General features: G+C 36.4%; 2 protein-coding genes across 2 annotated transcripts; both read left to right on the plus strand.

The window, feature by feature from the left end:
• Positions 1 to 2,151: 2,151 nt before the first annotated feature.
• Positions 2,152 to 8,123, plus strand: GIP (gastric inhibitory polypeptide; the record flags this gene model as incomplete). Its single annotated transcript, XM_081970627.1, has 4 exons — positions 2,152 to 2,225; positions 3,966 to 4,094; positions 6,628 to 6,762; positions 8,027 to 8,123. The coding sequence occupies 4 exons, from the start codon at positions 2,152 to 2,154 to the stop codon at positions 8,121 to 8,123; spliced, it is 435 nt and encodes a 144-aa protein (XP_081826753.1).
• Positions 8,124 to 10,814: 2,691 nt separating this feature from the next.
• On the plus strand, positions 10,815 to 19,839 carry SNF8 (SNF8 subunit of ESCRT-II). Its single transcript, XM_081932541.1, has 8 exons — positions 10,815 to 11,301; positions 13,382 to 13,432; positions 13,862 to 14,000; positions 14,868 to 14,972; positions 16,024 to 16,096; positions 17,488 to 17,629; positions 18,525 to 18,599; positions 19,154 to 19,839. Exons 1-8 carry the CDS (start codon positions 11,248 to 11,250, stop codon positions 19,289 to 19,291), a joined length of 777 nt encoding a protein of 258 aa, XP_081788667.1. The 5' UTR covers positions 10,815 to 11,247; the 3' UTR covers positions 19,292 to 19,839.
• The last annotated feature ends 1,663 nt before the right edge of the window (positions 19,840 to 21,502 follow it).

The raw sequence follows: 21,502 nt of genomic DNA on the forward strand, positions 1-21,502 counted from the left end.
TTACTGTGTCTATACATGAGGAAGCAAGGAATGTAAATGTAAAGGGAAATTTAAGGTTTAAAAATAAGGGGGAGTGAGTCATTTGATTGATATAATTAATGATATAATTAAAATTAATATAAAATATAGGCTTATTATTTTCTATGAAACTACTATATTTTTTCTGGATTGCACCAGTAGAAGCTAAACCAATTTCATTGTATACTGATTTATAATTGCACTAGTAGTGGCTATTATTATTATTATTATTATTATTATTATTATTATTATTATTATTATATTTTCTATAAAATAGAATGGGAAGAATTATCACAATCAGTTTTTCAACTTTATATGCATCCATAACAAATATTAAAAACATAGTTCCAACAGACTACTAGATACTCTACTTGTATTCCCTGCTGCTGGGTCAATGGCTGAACTATCCGTCATTTTGTCAGCTGGAAAGATAGCCGACAAAAATCAAAGAAGAAAAGCAACCCAAATGCAGGATTGTCTCAGCCAGGACAAAGTATACTAGCATGGTCCCTTAGGTTCTGTTAATTAACCGAGGAGTGGTTCTGGGGAAATCTGGATGCTTAATGGCTTTAATTATAGAAAATGCACCGGATCTTCATTTTAGCAACACAGCACAAGTTTAATTGCCAGGAATACAAACATAATTTAAAAGGGCATTTTCATGCTCCAAAGGTCAGTGAACCTAAAAGTAGCTGGCCTAAATTGCTTTTAATCTAGTTTGATTAGGTGCAGAGCTTCCTGTGTTGTTCCTAAGGAAATGGTTTGCCTTGTCATGCCCTTGGGTATATAAGGAATCCTTTTTGCTGGATGCCAAATCCTCTCATGAAAAGCAGCTTGACCAGGTAGGTTCTCAGATTTCATTCAGCTGTCAGAGGACCAGATTCTACTACAATAAGAAATAATACTGTTGCTCAATGACCCTTTGGAAAATGGAAGAAAGCGATTTGAAATAGAAAAATGGCAATGATGATGAGGGTGATGGAAATGGGTTACTTAACTATTATCTAGATTGATATTGCTCCTCTTCAAATCTTCCTTCCCTCAGATGGTTTCTCCATGACATTCAGTTTAAAAAAAAACCCGAAAGCAAATTTTCTTTCCTTAAATTGAATTAACATTTGACTAAACAAAAAATGTGCAGCAGAATTTCTCAGCCCGGCAAGAGTTAAACAATCTTTCCACAGAGTAAGTATATCCTAGGTAATGATGCCCTTATAAAGGAATTTGGCTTAGTAGTCCTTAGTCTCATTCATAGAATGAGCAGATGGGTTCTGAAGGCCAGAGGGCTGGCTTACTCTCATTAAAAAAACACAAAATAATCATCCCTAATGGAATGAGAAACAGTAGCCCACAGCCATTTCATAACTAATGTATATGGAACGGCACTATATCCCACCATTTCACTACCTTTTCCTTTGTTGGCAAGAATTTTCCTCCCAAATGTTTTACAAAAGTGTTGAAGTTTTTGATGCAATACTGATGTGAGCAGTTTCTACTTCTACAGGATTGAAATTCCTTCCTCCCCAAACCAAACCCATACATGTATGGAGCAAAAGAGCACCACATAAGCACTATATGATGTTGTGTTTAGGAATATAAAGTAGCTTGCCATGTAGAAAGATGATAAACTGCTGATAAGTATGATTGGCTGGAAGTAATGATGAGGACAATTCTAAGGCAACAGTCAATCTACTTCCTCATTCCACGCACAGAAGACAATACTATTTGTACTGGAATCTAATTTTGAAGGTGGGCAAGGGAGTAAAGTTTTATTTTATCTGACATTCATCACTGGATGGGGTGGACTTCAGCTGCCAAATTCTCAGTTGGCTGAGATTTATAGACATTAAAATTAGCACAGCTAGAAAGCACTAGATTACAGAAGGCTGGTTAGGAGTACAGTTAGGAATTTAGGAAAAATGGATTCTAGCATCTGTGGCACCGGCCTCATTCTGTTGAATTTAGATGCAAATGTACATTCTTTCCATAAGGTTGCATTATAATTTTGTACACAACTTGTAAAAATTATATTTTGGAAAATTCATAGTAGAAGAAATTCATTTAAAACTCTGGTTCAGAAGAATTTCTTTTCTGTTTCCTATGCTTTTAAATTGCAGAGCTCCAGTTGTGAACATGGTAGCCTTCAAGGTTGTCTCTCTCCTTCTGATCTCTCTCAGTTTTGTGCTGATGGAAGAAAATGGTGCCAGGTAAATACATAAATAGGGGTGCTTTGATATTAATTTTTGTTTGCAAGTTGCATTAATAAGTTACTTCTGCATCAATATTGAGCAATTAAACTGGATTTTACTTTTATGTTACTCAAATATATTTCTATATTACATGTATGAAATATATTTTAAAATGGCTATAATCATCCAACATATTTAACCAGGGCATTTAAGGATATAGTAGCTTCATCTGTATCTCTATTACTAAAACTCTCAGTCTGTAATCTTCAACTGGGCAAAACGGTGCATCATAGGGCAACAATTTTTCAGCCAAAGGTGACTAATGCATAAAATGCATCCAATATTTGTTCTCATTATCCTTGTGGGATAGAAATTTGGCAAAATGGTGGCCACTTCAATGCTGCCACTCTACCAGAGTGCTGCCTGCAGCTTCACTGGACAATCCTAGCTGTACAGAGGCTGGGTAGATTGCTCCCTTCATCAGCTGTCTGGAAGTTGGAAGATGCTCCTATACTATTTCAGACAAATTCCTGTCCAATCTCTCTCTTCTTAAAACCTCCAGTGAAGAAGCACTTCTGAAGACAAGCTCTTCCACTGATTAATTGTCAGGAAATTTCTTATTGGTTGGTTTCTTATTAGTTGGTTCTCTCCTTGATTAATTTCCATCTGTTATTTCTTGTCCTGTCTTCAGGTGCCTTGGAACAGTGGTCCCCAACCTTTTTGGTATCAGGGACCAGTTTTGTGGAAGAGAATTTTTCCACTGATGGGGGAGGATAGTCTTACATGCGACTTAGATCCCGTGCATGCACAGGTTAAACTTCACTAACTTGCACTGCCTTGTTCCTATCAGGTCATGGATCTGAACCAGGCAGGAACCCCAGCTTTGGAAAATAGGTTGGCCCTCTCTTTTTTCTGATAGCCCCTTATATATTGGAAGCCTGCTATCAGTTTACCCCAGTCCTTCTTTCCATTAGACAAAGTCAGTTCCTGAAACTATTATTCATATGTTTTAGCCTCAAGTCCCCTAATCAGAGGTGGGTTGCTACTGGTTCTGCCTGGATTGGGCGAACCAGTAGTAGCAGCGATGGGAAGTGTTGCATGCACGCAAGCATGCACGGGAGCACACCCAAACTAGTAGTAAACAAATTGGCAACCACCACTGCCCCTAATTATCTTTGTTGATCTTCTCTGCATTCTTTCCAGTTTCTCTGCCTTTTGGAATACACAGTTTTGTTTGAGACTATTGCAAATCTGCAGATTATTTCTTCATTGAAATATTGACTTAAAGTATACTTAAATTAAAAAGAAATCATCATCGTAATTATTGTTATTATTAATTAAAGTTATATGCCAACTCTCAACATCTCTGGGCGAAGACCAAGTGTAGGTCTCAGATCTTAAACCTAAATTCAGATGGTTTTCCAAATAATCATTTGAAGCTTTTCAAACGTTTTTCTCTTTTGATACTTCCCCTGCATGCATTCCTAATATGACAAACCATTTTGAATCAATAAATTGTTAGAAGACTTAGCTCTCTAAATGGAAAAGAGAAACTGATTTCTCACATACATACAAGTACATATTTGATTAGAGTCAGTCACTGTGTTCAGCATACAGGGTTAGTTTTAGCTTATTGTGGAAGGCAAACCCAATCAAAAAGCATTTATTCAAGAAATCATAGTTATGCAGACCATATCTTGATGCAGTATGTAAACTTGGCCCATGTGTTTTCCTCTATATTCTTATGGAAAATATAAGAAACTCCACATTTCTGCAAAGGCGGTATTCTGAGGGAACCTTAGCAAGTGATTATAGTCGAACATTGGACAACATGCTGAAGAAGAACTTTGTGGAGTGGCTCTTGAACCATAGGGAGAACAAGAATGAGTAAGTCAATATCACAGATTGTTTTGATTTATCCAGGAGAAGGAATATATTAGTCAATCCATAGCTTGAAAGATTGAGTGAATGTATAAGGAAAATCATGTAAGAAGCTCATTATTGTTTTTCTACTTCATAGCAGTATCAAAAATGAGCTAGTTGAATATACTGTAAAATATTCCCAATAACATTGGAGAAATGAATTTAAGGATGAAAAGACTAACTTCAGCTAAAATCAGAAATGGGTTGCTACTGGTTCATGGAATGTTGGCCTGGATTGCAGAACCGGCAGCGCCAGCAGAACTGGTTCCCTGGTCACCGCATTTTTGGGGGGCATTTTTTAATGTTCTACGCATGTACAGACCTATTTACAGGCAACTGCACATGCAGACAGGTCACATGTGCAAAGCACGCATGCACTGAACTGGCAATAATGCTGGCAGCAACCCACTCCAGGCTAAAATATATGTTTAGTACCAATATTCCACAACTTGGTGTGGCAACTCATGTAATTTTCCATCCATTGTGATAATTGATGCCTTCATACGTCTAGATCAATGTTGGCGAATCTTTTTGGCACTGAGTGCCCAAACCGGAATGTGTGTGCATGCACCCCAGCCACCTGGTCTTCATGGGCGCTGGACCACTGGAAAATGGTCCCAAAAATGGCCTGTTTTTTTGAGCCGTTTATTGGGCCATTTATCAAGTCAAAAACAGCCTGGAAATGGTCTGGAAAACAGCCTGGTTTTGGGGCCATTTTCCGGCACTCTGGCACCTACAAAGACCAGCTGGTCGGTGCGCATGTATGCATCAGAACCAGAGCAGCTAGCGATGCAGTGCGTGCCCACAGAGAGGGCTCTGCATGCCATCTCTGGTACACATGCCACAGGTTCGCTATCACATGTCTAGATGTTAGTATGAAATATTTTTTAAAAAATTATCCGCGATTTGTAAGCCAAAAATTAACAAAAATCTATAGTGTATTTCATGCGTATAATATGCTTTTCTTTTGTAAAAAATGTTCACTATGATTCAGCAAGACAGAATAGGAATGGTCATATAAGTTATATGCAATTTCTCTGGATAGTGTCTATGATATAACAAATCAAATACTATTTCCAATTAAAATTATAAATGATTAAAGTCTTGTGCAATTTTATAAAAGAATATGTGACAACCTAGGGCTCAAATTCTAAACATTTTAGAAACTTTGACCATCTCTTTAGATTTAGATTTTTTTTTCATTTTGTCATGGATTATGGTATCCATTGCGTTAGCCTGGAGATAAAATCACTCATGTAGCAAAGCCATTTTAAACTCTAATTAATATAATGATTTAGACTTAATGATATTATAGTGGGGTCTCAAAAGTTACATGGCCTTGCAATTATCTCTTGGTAAATTCCTCAACTTTTTACCCAAGATTCTTATCAAAACAACACTACTATCCAAGATCTATATTGTATGTGCTCATTTACATGAATTCACTTTATGAGTACACCAAAAAATAATTACTATTATGAACCATTCCAAATTACCTCCTGATGTAATTAATTGCTAGAAATAATTCATTTATATAAAGGAAAATGAAATGAATATGTGAGAATTAACCTTGGCATTAGCTCAGATTTTCTGGAACACTAAAGTGATTTTCAATGCTTAGGAAAATTCTTCAAGGTAAACCAACTTCTAATTATTATTAAGTGCTGTAACTTTACAAAATATCCCCACCCAATACTACACTGGACATATTTCAAAGGAAGAGAATTCACATATTTTAGTGTGGCTTCATGGATGGAATGCCATATTAATGGACAAAAGTATCTGCCGAGGTCATTATGACTGTTAAATGGAATAACCTCTTTAGATGCTATATGAGCTTTTCAGGAATAAAAAGGAATTTAATATGATAAAATCAGATGGATAACTATAAAGACAGATAGGTTTTTCAGAACTGAAGTGATATAACAAGGATGGATAAAATATAATCCATGGACCAGATGTAGTCCAAAGTTTAAATGGTTCCAATCTGCTGAGCAGTATTGGTATGCTATTGATTTTAACTAAAAATAAAATAAAATAGGTATCCTAATTCACATGTATCCTTAACCCTTTCCTTAATCTTTAAAGACACTCTTGAACCTCCACAAATGATATTAAAAATCCACTGTATCAATCCTTGAAGGGATATAATATCATCACCATTCCTACTGAAGTATTTTGTTATTTTAACAAAACCCTAAAATCTTAAACAACTATTGGCCCTGAGGAAAAAAAGAATCATCTATGTCTATTCTAGACTGAAAGCAAATTGTGAAAATTATAATAGGGGAGTGGATTAAATGCAGAAAAATGCAGGGCTGCATGCAGAAATGTAAAATATTCTTGCAGCCCTATTGTGGAAATAACATTAGATCGGAAAAATATATATTCTTCATTTAACTTGTAGGTAAAATTGAATATAAATTAGAAGCTATAAATTGGAATGGCACTCCTCAGATTTCCCAAGTTAAACCTCTTGTACCTCTCTGCACCCCAGAAACAAACTTGAACCATCCAAGAGACAAGCTGATATCACAATGTCAGATGAAAGAAATCAAGGCAATGAAGCTGGAGAGACTCAGGAAGCAAAGGACTACATTGGATGGCTTTTACAAATCATAGGAAAGCAGAGGTGAGCAAAGATAACCACTGAAGATTTTATTTTATTTTTATCACAAGAGAAGTGGTTGCATTCCAGATGAAAAGCAAAACCAGCCTTAACCAACTAAGTAACCTCCAATTATTTTGGATTACAATTGTTGTAAATCCCAATCAAATATTAGGAAAGATAAACATTGATTGTGGGAAATCTATGGCTGCAATAATGCATTTTAACCACTTCACTACAATGGCTTTGAAAACCATGGTCTACAAACTACAATGGCTGTGATCACGCAGAAACTCCTTTAAGAAAGTACCTCTCAAGCTTTCGTTGTTCCACCCAGCTTTTGTAGAATATTTCATATTTTTAAGTTAGTTTTACTTTTTCTTCGATTTTCTAACTTTTCAGGGAATTCCAAATTTATTTGAGACCAATGGGAGATATTAATTTCAGATTAAAGTTTCCCTGTCTTCTCCCATTCCACCATGAGATTTCAAACAGCTAATGTACAGAGAGAGAGAGAATGTGCCTTTAATGCCTTTGGGGACATTAAAAATGGCATTTATCTTTCCAGAAGATACTCTGGAGTATCTTCCTCCTGTATGGCAAGCAAAGCTGCTACAAACTCCACAGCATCGGATGGAATAAACTGCAAGTCATAAAAACTTATATCTTTTAATAAAATGCATTATTACAGCATTCAGAGAAGATGCTATCAGATTTCTCTTGATTTAAAAAAAAAATCAGAACAGTCTCCATGAAGAATTAGCTTGGTTCCAGTTTGATCTCTTTCCAATATACTTTCATTTTTTGAACAACAGTTTAGTTAAGCAAAATAAAAAAGGCAGGAAAGACTAAAAACAAAGTGTCATAAAAGTGAAGAATACAACTCACATTTTGTATATTTACAGAGACAATTTAACTAGGCATAAATTCCACCTTTGCTACATACAAAGGGAGTATAACAGTTTTTAATTTAGGCTCTTGAATTGGTTTTTCTTCTGTAGTACAGATTAAATTAGATGATTGTAACTGATTACAAATTGGTATCAACCTCTTCTAAATGCTGTGGATAAAAATAGCTGTCAAATAAAAAAATATTATAAAATGCCCTAATGGGCTCTGCATACTGAAAGATGCTCCACAATCCTAGATACTGACCTAATATTTTTGTTACCTAAGCAATTATAAATTTGTGGAAGGGATGTCCTCTCAGCTTCATCCAGAAAATTAATAACTCTTTCTTTTGTTTGCTTGTCTTGGTCTTTGAGATTCCATAGTCTTTCTCTTGTAGACCTTCCTTTCCAATGGATTCAGATGAATGGAAGAACATCCAGAGGCAAGAATTTCTGGTGTGGCTGATTTTTGCTGACCTCTGTAAGCTAGTGTGAGTAAATCACTCTTTTATTCACATCTTCCTTGTTCTGAAGACCAGGACCGTATCAACTGTCTTTCATGGGTCTTTCATTGAAACACAAAAACAGTATCCTGTCTAGTGAGAGGTCCACAGTCAAAATTTATGTGAGAGAACTTCTCTTCACTGTTGCTAATCGGTAATCATACACTTATTGCTTCACAAGGGGGGGGGGGATATACAGTTTACTGTAATTATTTGCAACTTCATTTAACCAATATATTGAAACTATTCAAATTGAAAAATTTGTTTGGGGTTTGTAAGATATGGATAAAAATGGTTGTACTGATCATACACTGCCTTTTTTTCTAAAATCGTCAGGCTATTACCAAACTATATTTTTCACCATATTCATTTATAATTTTTCAGAATTCCATAGATTCCTAGAGGAAGAAGCTGGATCTACTTTTCCTTTTTCAATTTGAACTACTTTGTACTCTTTATTAATGAGTTTGTCAATGCTGACACTGACAATAAATGATTTATTCTCAAGCCGATAAATGATTTAGCTTGTTATTCAATAAGAACAGAAATGGGGATATGAGACCTCTGTTAAAGACCACAATATTGGCCATCAATAATTGTCATTGTTCCCAATCAGTATGCTCATGGAGCTTGTAGTCCAACAAAACAAAAGAACATCTGGTTGGAAAAGGTTGTTATTTGTTAATTGGTGAGCTATTACAGGCTGTGGATAAAACCCCGAAAGAGGTTCACATTCTATTTCTAAGTAATTCAGTGATTTGAGGCTTTTAACTTTCATCTCAAACATAGGTTTAGATTTAGACAAGCATCTGAGGTTATGTACAATTAAGAGTCAGATTCTTCAATTATCCCAATAAATAAAAACAATTTGGGAGAGAAATACCGTATCTCCAAAACTAAGAATTGCAGAGAAATGTGAAAATAAGCAACAAAAATCTCTAATTCTCTTAATGCTGCAATGAGGAAAAGTTGAGCTTCTGCATCTCCAAATAAATGGAATGCATTTCAGGATATGTATTGTGTGAAAGTAGATTAGTACAACCTCTTCTTCCTCAACCAAAGTTGCAGAGCTCGGCTTTTGTTTCCTGTTCTCCTTGTCTCCTTGGAAGCTTGAAGAGAATCTGGTGTCAAGCATAGGATGAGGAATATAAAAGGAACACAAAACAAAAGGCATACCAAGGGCAAATGAGGACTGGCCTGTCACCAGAAGAAATGAAGCATGCTCCCAACAGCCTGGAACATTCAAAGCACACTTTGAAAGTACATTCTCAATAGGACAGTGATAGTGAATCACCTTATATATAAGGAGAGACAATGTATCATAGGTAGTCTTTGATTTACAACCACAATAGAGCCTAACATTTCCATTGGCAAGCAAAGCAGTTAAGTAAGTTGTACCCATTTTACAATTTTTTTTGCTCCAGTTGTTAAGTAAATCATGCAATTGTAAAACAAATCTGGCTTCCCCCATTCTCTCTGTCAGAAGCCAGCTGAGAAAATTAAAATGGTGATCAAATGGCCCCAGCAGTGCAAATGTCATATATATATATATATATATGCCAGTTGCCAAGCACTCAAAATTTGATCTTATGACTATGGGGATATTGCAAGATACTTGTGCGTGACTACTAGTCATAAGTCACTTTTTTATGCCATTTTATTTTTGAACAGTCACCAAATGGTTCTAAATCAAGAACTACTTGTACAGATTATGTATGTGTGTATGTATGTATGTATGTATGTATGTATGTATGTATGTATGTATGAATGAATGTATGTTGAAGATGTGGGATAGTTTACACAAGGGGAAAAATAGAATTTATTAGGCATAGCTAAAAAGAGAATCAAGACAGGAAAGTGCTGTTGTCAAGGAATAATTAAGTACAAGGGGATTATACAATTTTATAAACTTTGTTGTAAGATATGCCCAACAGTATCTTTCTCCAGACTGGCACTCTCCAAATGTGTTGGTCCCAAAATTCCCAACAGTGAGAGGTTTGGATCATAAGATCCTAAAAATATCTGGAGAACTCTACAGCTCTAGTTCAACTCTAGTTCAAGAAGACTCATCAGTGTCACCATGGTTGTGTCTTCCACAACGAGCTAAACTATTAGCTGGACCATATTTTATTAAATTATTCCAACTACTGGAGTTCACAAAATACAGAATCATAAACCAACCACATTAGGTGGATTCACATCAGGGGTGAAATTCAGCAGGTTCTGACAGGTTCTGGAGAACCAGCAGGGGAAAATTTGAGCAGTTCAGAGAATCAGAAAATACCACCTCTGGCTGCCCCAGAGTGGGGTGGGAATGGGGATTTTGCAGTATCCTTCCCATGCCATTCCCACCAAGCCACGCCCACAGAACCGGTAGTAAAAAAAATAGAACTTCACCACTGATTCACATAATACAGTGAACCATAATTAACCAATTGCATTTTAATCTCTCACGTTAGCAAAACACTTTTTCTTAATTCTCAAAGGCTACTGCTGCACCCATTTCTTGTTGAAGTTGCTTACTTTTTGAATATAAAGCCCCCAGGAATTTAGAAAAATGATTGAACTTGGGAGAGAAAAATCTCTTTCCTTCGCCAGCAAGGTGTGTAAATTTGGCACCTGAGCATTCATTACACTATTATGATGGCTACTTTCGGGCTTTCAACTGATTGATCCGAAAGCGTGCCTGTTATTATCGTTCTGAACACCCTTCTTCGGCTGACGTCCACCGGGGCTGCGACAGTCGCCGCCCACACGGAAGGTTGTGCATCATGGGAGCTCAGCAAGCAAAAGGATGGGAGGAAGTCGGTTGAAGATGTAGCAAGGGCTTTGCGAAGATTTCTCTCTTTTAGCCTCCGTTCCCCTTTTTAGGATTTCAGTATCAGACCAATAAAGTGGAACCCCCCCCACCTCTCGAGTCAAAAACGGCTCCCTTCTTTGTCAGAGCGATAGAAGGAAATTATCAACCCGGGCCCACTTCCTGCTTGTCGCATGCTGATGACGCAGTGGAGACGAACGGGGTTAGTTATACGTCCAGTCGCCTTGCTTTCCTCTGCAAGCAGCTCGGATCCGAAGGCTGTTTTCCTCCTTCTCCCTTCCCCACCCCCGGGCAAGAGATGCACCGCCGGGGCGTGGGGGCCGGCGCCATCGCCAAAAAGAAATTGGCAGAGGTGAGGTCCTTCCTTTCAGTGGAATGAAGTCCCCCTTTCCTCTCAGTCTGTCCAGAAGAAAAGGATTACTCCTCCTAGCCAAAAGTGCTGGGAGTTTTCTGCTGGGGCCTTTCCGCCTCTGGGATGTCGCTTACCCAAGTGGCGAGGGGGCCTGGGTCGAGTTTGCAAAGGGATTAGACTGGTGGGGGGGGGATATACTTAGCACATGCCCAGAGGTATTAGTCCTCTTCAGTAATGATTGTGCTAGAAATTAACTCGTGGAATTTCTTATTTTTTCCCCTTATTCATTTCTTGTACTAAATCAGCTCCTGAAAGTTAGTCCACTCTGCATTCTTTATTAACTTGATCGCTGAAAATATTTACATCCTATTTTCTTCTATTAATGCTCCATACGTTTAGGAAGGACTGATATCAAATTTATTTATCAATGTATATGCTGCTCAGAGGGGACACGGTGGCTCAGTGGCTGAGCTTGTTGATCAGAAAGGTTGGCAGTTCTAATCCCTAATGCCATGTTACTTGTCCCAGCTTCTGCCAACCTAGCAGTTTGAAAGCATGTAAAAATGCAAGTAGTAAAATAGGGACCACCTGTGGTGGGAAGATAACAGCATTCTGTGCACCTTCGGTGTTTAGTCATGCCAGCCATATGACCACGGAGAGTCTTTGCTTTAGAGTCTGGAACAACTAGCACATATGTGTGAGGCGAACCTTTATCTTTATGCTGCTCACCTCATGGTTTGAGGTGACTGAGTGTCTTACAACATTAAAAATATGGATGTAAAAACTATTACAGGTATAAAAACAGATTAAAATTACAAATAATTAAAACAAAATTAGAGAACCATGGGTTTAGAGCAGAAGGTGATGATGACTTTTTTGTTATTACAGTAGCTATCTCCAGGGACAGACCTCATCTCCTGCAGGAAGATGTTCCAAAGAGCCAGGGGTTGTGTCAGAAAAGGCTCTTTTGCTATATCCCACCAGGCACAAGTCCTTGGTTGATGGGGTCCACAGTAGGCCTTTTCTGCCCGCACGAGGGGGCAGGCAATCCCATACTTAGCTTTGTCTTGCAGAAAGCAAAGAGGCACTGAAGTGACAACTTGTTCTAACCATTCATCTGTTTTTTAACCATTATCAATATTTTGTTTCCTAAAACAATGTATTATCTGGCTATATTTGCCAGGATAAAGACTACCTTGAGTAGAGGTCAATTCCCGATGCCTTAATTTTCTTCCAGGATGTTTGCAACTCTTCAAAGTAACCTATAGCTTTGACATTTCCTCGAGGTTTCCCATCTATGTTCTAACCAAGTCTATTCTTGTTTAGGTTTTTGAGATCAGCCAAGGTTGGCTAGATACTACAATTGAATCTCATACATTGGCTGGAGCCAATGACCCTGGTGAAGGTGGATCATACATTTTATATAAGGCTATTTTTGAAAACCACTTGGAAACTGCAGTTGGGGCAAAATGCAGTGACCTGGTTGTGAGTTAAAGCTACTGTAGATATTTTACAACTGTTTTATGGACCCTACATTAGTTTCCAATATTCCCAGTGCAATTCATGTTGTTTTTAATGTGACTTTTAAGAGTTTGATATGGCTTGGCTCCTAGTTACCCTCAGAATCACTTCTTTCATAAGGAATTGGCCTGTCCAGTATGGTTATTAAGTATGGTTATTAAAGGAACAATTATTAATTTGTTCCTCATAGGAATGTGTTGAGAGGAGAAATTATAGTACAAATCTTATAGACTCTAGTTGCCTCTTGTGAATAATTCCCTCTCCAGACACATCAGAATGAGGTTTACTTGTCCTAGCTTAGCATATTACATGAACATTGCTGCTCTGTTTCTTAACCATGGTTGTGGTTTAGTATGTTGTGCAAACATAGTTAACAAAGCCTTATATAAAATGTTTGTGGAAAAGAATATTCTCATCTGATAACAAAAAGTTAAGCCTTCAGCATCAAAATATTTCATGGAGAAAATGTAAGTGGTCACTAAGAATCTATATGAATAGCACAATCATAATATGATTAATTTTATCAATAATATTAAAAATTTATGATTTCTTTTCTTAGGCCAAATATAAGGAACGTGGGACAGTTTTGGCTGAAGATCAGTTAGCCCAGGTGAGATAAGAAAATGCCTGTATTTGTTTTTGGAATTGAAAGGATATCTGTAGCTCTGATCCCAGGCATTAAGCTGTAACTCTAAACTTCTGTACAAAATGTGCTTATAATTCATGGAACACAATTACATAGGTATTGAAATCATCAAGAATATCAGCAGCTTGGAGAAAAGGCTAGAAAAGTTCTATGTAAAAAATGTGTGATAATAATATTTAAACACTTGCAAACTTCCTATAAATTTTGGTCATTCTCGGTAGATTGTTGCTTGAGTTAGATGAATCAAACCAATGTTTTGAACATTGATATTTGAATTGGAGAATTCACAATATTGTGCAATATATTATGTGTGGAAAGTTATTTAAAAGAATCTGTTGTAGTGTTTCAAACCAGCTAATTTTGTTCTATTGTCTTTTTCAAATACATTTACAGATGTCTAAGCAGCTGGAGACTTTTAAAAGTAACCTAGAAGAGTTTGCTAGTAAACACAAACAAGAAATCCGTAAAAATCCTGAGTTCAGAGTCCAGTTCCAAAACATGTGTGCAACAATTGGTGTTGATCCACTAGCCTGTAAGCAATGGGGAAGAAGTGGAAAACTTTGATGGGGGAATCATAGCTCTTCCGTTGAGAAATACCTAGCATTTTTCAGTTAGCTGCAAGTATTGGGCATTAAGCAATATCTGGTCTTCTTTGTACTTTAGATAGAAAAATGATCTATGCTGAGTCTTATTTATAGCCAACAAAAATTAGAATAAAGAGATAGTTGTAAAGCTTTTTTAGCAAATGGGAAAACTCTAGAATAGCCCAGTAAATCAGACCACATGTATCACTAGTCTTCAGAATTTTTCTCCCTAAATCGTCATGTTAAGGTTTCAAGTCCTTAAAGGAGTGGGAAATCATGTGGAAATGCAGGATGATATAGTAAAATAACTTCTTACCAAGGAGACTGACAAAGTATGGATGCAGTTAAACAAGATGGATGGCAGAATGAATAACCTATTGTTTATTTCAGTGTTTATCAACTTCAATAACATTGAAATCTGTGGACTTCAACTCTGGGATGGAGAATTCTGGAAACTGAGGTCCAAACATTTCAAGTTGGTGAAGTTGAGAAATACTGTTTTATTCCATCCTTCATCAGCTTCTATTCATGTACATAGAATTCCTTGTCGTCATTGGCAGAAAGTTAACTGTTCCGTCTTGTTTCAGTAGGAAATGAACATAAAAGAGGAAATGGATGAGATGGATCAGCAAGGAAATGGATCAGCATTAGATAGCAAAAAGTTTCTAAAGCATAAAGAGAAGCAGTCATAATTTCCCTTTAAGGATTAGGAGACTTTGTGAGGAGAGGAATGTCCCTCTGCAAAAATGCATAGTTCTATTTTTTCCTCCGCTAAAATAACATGCATCTTTCTTTCCTTTTTTTTTCTTTTGCAGCTGGTAAAGGATTTTGGTCAGAGATGTTGGGTGTCGGAGATTTCTACTATGAGCTGGGTGTCCAGATTATTGAAGTCTGCTTGGCTCTCAAGCACAGAAATGGAGGTAACTATATTCAGTAATTCAATGCAAGCCCCAAATTTCTGCTGGTGAATTTCATTGGTAAAATGCTCTACATGTGGATGCCTTCTGCTTCCATTCCCACCCATCTCCCCCAATCAAATTAATGTTTAGGCCTTTTTTTGTTTTTCTGCAATGTTTAGTGAGTGGGAGATCCACATATTCTCATTCTCTCCCCCCTTAAAATTCAAATGAAAGTTCATTTTTTCCCCACCTGGTGTGGTGATGTTACTTCTGTTCCAATAATTTCTTCTTCAAGCCTTGGAAACTTGAGCTTCTAAATTACAATTCCTAAGCCCGCTTTCATTGCCCATCTCTGCACCCTGTTTCCCTGAAAATAAGACCTTCCCAGATAATAAGCCCAATCGGGCTTTTGAGAGCATGTGCTAAAATAAGCCCTCCCCCAAAAATATTGCAACACAGCAGCAGCCATTAGGTGACCACGTTCATTGCCTCCTGCACTTCAAAAATAATAAGACCTCCCCAAAAATAAGGCCAAGTGCTTATTTCAGGGGTCAAAAGAAAATAAGACCCTGTCTTATTTTCAGGGAAACACGGTAGTACATGGAGTCTTCAACTTACAACAGTTAATTTAGTGACTGTTCAAAGTTATAACAGCATTGGAAAAAGTTATTCATGACTTTTTCACACTTAAAACCATTGCAGCATCCCCATGGTCACATGATCAACATCTTATATACATTTATTCAGAAACAAATACAACTATGTTCAGTGGAACCTATATCTTGTCTATGGGATAGCATACACATGCCTGTTAAGAAATGAGTCTCATTTTAGTTAATGGAATTCATCAGAGATGCCATCCACATGACCACGGAGATGTCTTCGGACACTGCTGGCTCTTTGGCTTTGAAACGGAGATGAGCAACACCCTCTAGAGTTGGAAACAACTAGCACATATGTGCGAGTAAACCTGGGGAAAATTGGTTTATACAATTACAGTCTTAATTTACAAAATCTTTGGTAGGATTCAACTGTTCTTACAAACTGCCTCTTGTTTCCTTTTTCCCTCTAGGATTAATAATACTGGATGAACTCCATCAACAAGTGCTCAAAGGAAGAGGAAAATTTGCTCAAGATGTTAGCCAGTAAGTGATACATTCATAATTTCTGCGGGGGAGTGTAATTTTAACAATGAAAAAAATATGCAGGTATGGTAATAGTTGATAACCATAATGATTATGTTTAACATTATTAGTTGTGACCACAGTATTTTCATTAGTGACTAAGTTTTTATGTTGAGCTATAGTTCCAATATATTGTATAAAATGAATACATGTACCAGATATGCATACAGTTGCTTTTCAAACTTGGCAACTTTAAGACTGTATTGACATAGGGAGTAAATATATACAAGATAACTTCCAAATAGAATGACTGGGCAGATACTAGGGCTAGGCAGACTATAACAGAAGAACAGGCAGGTTTCAGAAAGGATTTATAGTACTATAGATCATTATAACACCTGATTCACAAATCAATAAATGGGCACTCAAAATATTTATATGCAACATTTATTGACTTATCATCTAATACAATAAATAAGAGGAAAGATTATATAATATATACATCATGTGAAGACACTGACATGCAGGTATGGATAAATCACAATGGCTCCCTAATAATTCAGATTAAAACTACAAAGGATGTCTGCCTGGCTGTATACTGGACCCCTTCATCCTTAATTTTTAAATAAACAATATTGTAGAAGAGTTTAACAATCTTTCCTTTCATGCCCTATCAATTGAAACCAGAAAGGCCCTTATATTACTATATGCAGTCAACATTCATATCAACATCATTAATTGGAATTAAAAGAATCCTGACAAAATTTGGCACTTATTGACAGAGAAATTATTCTAAAACCAAGGTAGTCATTTTTGTCAAAAGACCAAGAGATACGGATTTACCCTAGATGGTGAGAAGATATGAGGTCATTTAAATATTTAGTTATATGATTTACTGAATCTGTATAATGAAAAACACATATAGCATTAACAAGAACGGTGGCTATGAGATCCATGAGAATCATTTGGTCTTTCTCCAAAAAAGACAACCAGTATAGTCTATGCTCAAGATCTTCCCCAGGAAAGCAATACAACAGTTAATATATGGGGAGTAAAGTCTGAAGGAATTCTCAGAAAGACACGTTGAAGTCTCCCCCTTTCTCTTTCCTAGCCTATCTCTAACATTAAAAAGTTATACAAATTCAAAGTTCCCTGTATCTCACTGCAAATATTATTTTGCCATTGCTTGAATTTTTGAGGGTCCACGTTGGGTTCCTAACATCTTTTTAATTATAAAGGCTAGAAATTTGTCTTTTTGTGCTTAGGCTTTGACACAAATACTGTGATTGTTGGGGATTCCATTCTGCATTTCCCAGTGCAATTTTCTGTGTATTTTAAGTAGGTGATTTTGAGGAATTGAAACATACTGCTCCGGTATTCATGCCTTATTTTTCCTCTCCTGATTTTCACAGAGATGACCTTATCCGAGCAATTAAGAAGCTGAAAGTTTTAGGAAATGGCTTTGGTATTCTTCCTGTTGGTGGGACATACTTGATCCAGTCTGTGCCAGCTGAACTAAATATGGATCACACTGTTGTGATACAGCTTGCTGAGGTGCCTATACTAGAAAAGAATACATGAATGAAATCATGACTGTGGAGTTTTATTTTGATTTAGCCAGTTATGGAAACTTTTTAAAATTTAACATGACAGTAAACAAGTGTTTCTGCATGTTGAATTGGAGATTTGAATAAGAACTACAACAAGAGAGATAAATTCAGGGATTGTATAATCTAGTTTTGGGAGGAAAGAATTAATCCTACCTTTTTGTATGCTACAGTGTCAATCTGTATTGGGTCCTATATGTTTATTAAAAATAAAAAAGTAAGTAGTTGGGAAACATTTAGGGCAACAAAAGATGAATTAATAATTATTCATAGATTGCAATTCCTTTCATCTAACATATGCTTGTTTCACAGAACTATGCACATGAGCTATGCACGTCACATTGAAGCCACAATCAATAAGCCAAATACTAAACTATCATTTCAAACTGTTTTTTTACCCTAAACAAACCATAGATTATTCAGATCTCTATTCAGTGTCATGCTAAGCAAAAAACATACATACTGTAGGTTTCCTATTAGACAGCATATGAACCAAGCAGTTATTTTTCCCAACGTGGACAATTCAGTCTCAGTTGTTCTTTCTCCAGACAGATTTTAGAATTCTGTTAATAATCTTGAGTAAGTGCCATTTTGTATGAAACTGTTTCCTCATAGTTTCATTAGGAAAAAAACTGGTAAGGAAATCTTTTCTGAAATTAATTTTAAATCAGATATATTAGGATATTATTTGATGTTTGGGCATGCAAAGTACATGTTCTGCTTTTGGTATATCTCCTCCCAAACAGCAGTCACATAATGTATTTTATTCTCTTATTTTGATGCATTCTTTTTCTGCCTGGGTAAATTTACTGAAATCCTATTTTTTCCATTCTTAATTTCAGAAAAAGGGGTATGTGACTATAAGTGAAATCAAGTCCAGTTTAAAGTGGGAAATGGAACGAGCCAAGCAAGTGCTGGTATGTCAGTAATTTTGATATATAACATCCTGAATTTAGGTTTAAAATTCAGATTTTTAAAAAGTTAGACATACTATTTTCTCCAGAGGCTGATAATATTTATAGAATCCTCATATGTCATCTTGTTTAATTCATTAATGGGACCAGCGTCACAGTAAATTTTGTAATATTTCAGTATTTATTCTTCAAATATTTCTTGTTTCTAGGCAACCATCAAAGCCATGAGATTTTGGGCAAGATCACTGATATATAGGGGAATAGGCTTTTTCAACTTAATAATAGTAATAATAATAATATAATAATATGTAGTCTTGCTTAAAATGACTCAGTGGCATAAAAAGGTTGCTGAGCTTTGCATTGTGTCAAGATGTTTATAATTATATAATTATGAAATTCTCCCTATTCGGTATTTCATTCAGTCTGTTCCCACCTTCTCTCCTAAATATGAACCAGTGTTTCATGGTCACTAAACATGCTCAGTACCTATGACAGTTTGTACCATCATCCACTTACTTTTGGTTACTATTTTTTTGTTCTCTTTTCTTCCCCAACAGGATCATTTGCTGAAGGAAGGGATGGCCTGGCTTGATACACAAGCTCCAGGAGAGCCACAGTACTGGCTACCTGCCCTCTTTACCGAACTGTACTCTCAGGAAATCACACCCGAAGAAGCGAAGGAAGCTTTACCATGACAGTATCAAAGATGTGTAATAACTGAACATGGAATTAGGTCGATTGCTGGTTGTTAATATGGTAACATTGAACAGTAGTTATTACCTTGGATCTTAAAATAGAAGAAAATTTATGCTTTGCTAATAGCTAATTTCAGCATGTGTTTGATACTAAATGTGGATTTCTGCCAAATGAAGATTTTTATTTCACAAGCAAGTTTCTGGTTCTTGTAATGGGGATTGAGACAGCAGGAGTCTGTCCAATTTTGGAGTCTATCCAAAAGCCTTTTCTTTCAGTTATTGTAAATGTTTAGAATGAGGACTGATGTCAGATGCTAAAACTGTTTGATTTCTTTTCATTTGCTTATCCCAAGATTGTTGAGTAGTATATTGACTGAGCTATATACATACTGAATCCCTTCACTTGTAAAGGGTTCTGCGTAAGTCTGTTTCTGTATAATGAATCAGCAGGACTTCTTTATTGCTACTTGGATTTTGGGTAAAAGACCAAACTATTATTATTGTTATTTCCAACTTATGTATCATTGGAGGTTTCCACTATTTCATTTTTTTTTAAAAGCATTTGGAAAGAGAGTTTAGAAAGTCATGGGTAATGCTTAGTCCAATTTCAGCCATTCAGGCAGTCAGGGTTCCTCTGACCTGAGATACTGTGTGAAAATATACCTTCACAACCGTAACCATGTTGTGCCTTAGCATGTTGAAATCTGTAAACAGTAAATATATCCTTCCATATTTGTGCAGTGCACATACAAATTTGAAATTCATAAAGCTATGTCTTAAACTTCATGTTGTGGATATAAAACTTTATTGACATTTGAAAAACCATTGATTGCATTGAGGTCTTACTGATTTCCATAAAATAACAAGCTTATGTTCTGAATATAATTCATGGATACAAAAAAACGACAAGATAAAACTTATTTGAGGACTTACTACTCATGACTGAAAAGTTACACTTAGCCTGGTAAAAGAGTTTTCTGTAGCTATATTCACAGATCATGCCACGTGGAAGAAGAAACTGCTTCCTTTAACATCCTAAGAATCATCTTATGACTTCATACAAAATACAAGGGAAAATTAATTGGGAATAATTTATGTGCAGAGTTGGCCTGCTGTAGATTGATGCCCTATCCAGTGATGTTGAGGTTACGAATAGATCAAGAGACAGCTGTTTATCTAGAAGATGCAAGCAATAGGCTAATGACTTCCCACAAAACTTACTGGACAGTCATCCTGTAGTGCAGGAACTCAATCTAAGGTACATTTTACTTCAGCCTATTAGTCAAAAAACCCCCCCCCCCCCCGAATTCCCTATCAAGAGGTGAAACAATACTGATAGAACATTGGCAATAAAATGAATAGTAAACTCTTTATTTTGAATGTGAAATTAATATTTCCAATGTACAAAAAATAAAATCTGAATTTCACATTAATTTGGAAGATTAACTTATTACCCAAGCAGATCAGTGCTTTGGGCATTTTTCTTGTTATCCAAAAATGTACAAAAAGCCCTTTTCTTTTCATACACTTTTTGAAATAGTCAGAACTTTTATTTTTCAGGTTGGAATATATGGTTTCCAGATGCCTTATGATTTTTCAGGATTCAGATTAGCCAATATTTGCTTGCAGTCAGTGCACTGTACATCTGGTTGCTTGTCTTGAAGACTATAAAAAAACCAACTTGATAAGACTGATGCTTCAATTTCTTATTTGTGATTGAGCTTGTATCATTAAAAGGACCCATACTCAACAGTACTGGATTCCCCCCTCCTCCCCTCCCCCCGGTATTTCTTGAAATTTCAGTTTGTAACCAATGGTTGGTATCTGGAACACTATTAGGCCTACAACAACACACGTATCTACTTGAGCATTGATGGCATGGATTTCTTTCATTGTGGTTGCCTGAAGCCACTGAAGCACTACCTTTCTATTGCCTTTGCAAACACATTTCTCCAAGTTTACTCTGGATAAAGTTACATTCCAGAGCAATTTCAGGTACACATGCACTGCAGCCAAACAGTATAATCCTATATTTCTTTACCACTGGTAATTCCTGTAGAGCTCAACAAGACTTTTGAACAGGCATGTACATAGGAAACCCCCTTAAATATTAAACATACATTCACATACCCATATGCAAATGCTGTCTGTAGTGTTGAACATGAAGTGGAAGGGAGGGAATCACCACAATCATTCATTCAGAATCAGAGT

This window comes from Natrix helvetica, assembly GCF_964273705.1.
Source record: "Natrix helvetica genome assembly, chromosome: Z".
NCBI classification, from domain to species: Eukaryota; Metazoa; Chordata; class Lepidosauria; order Squamata; family Natricidae; genus Natrix; species Natrix helvetica.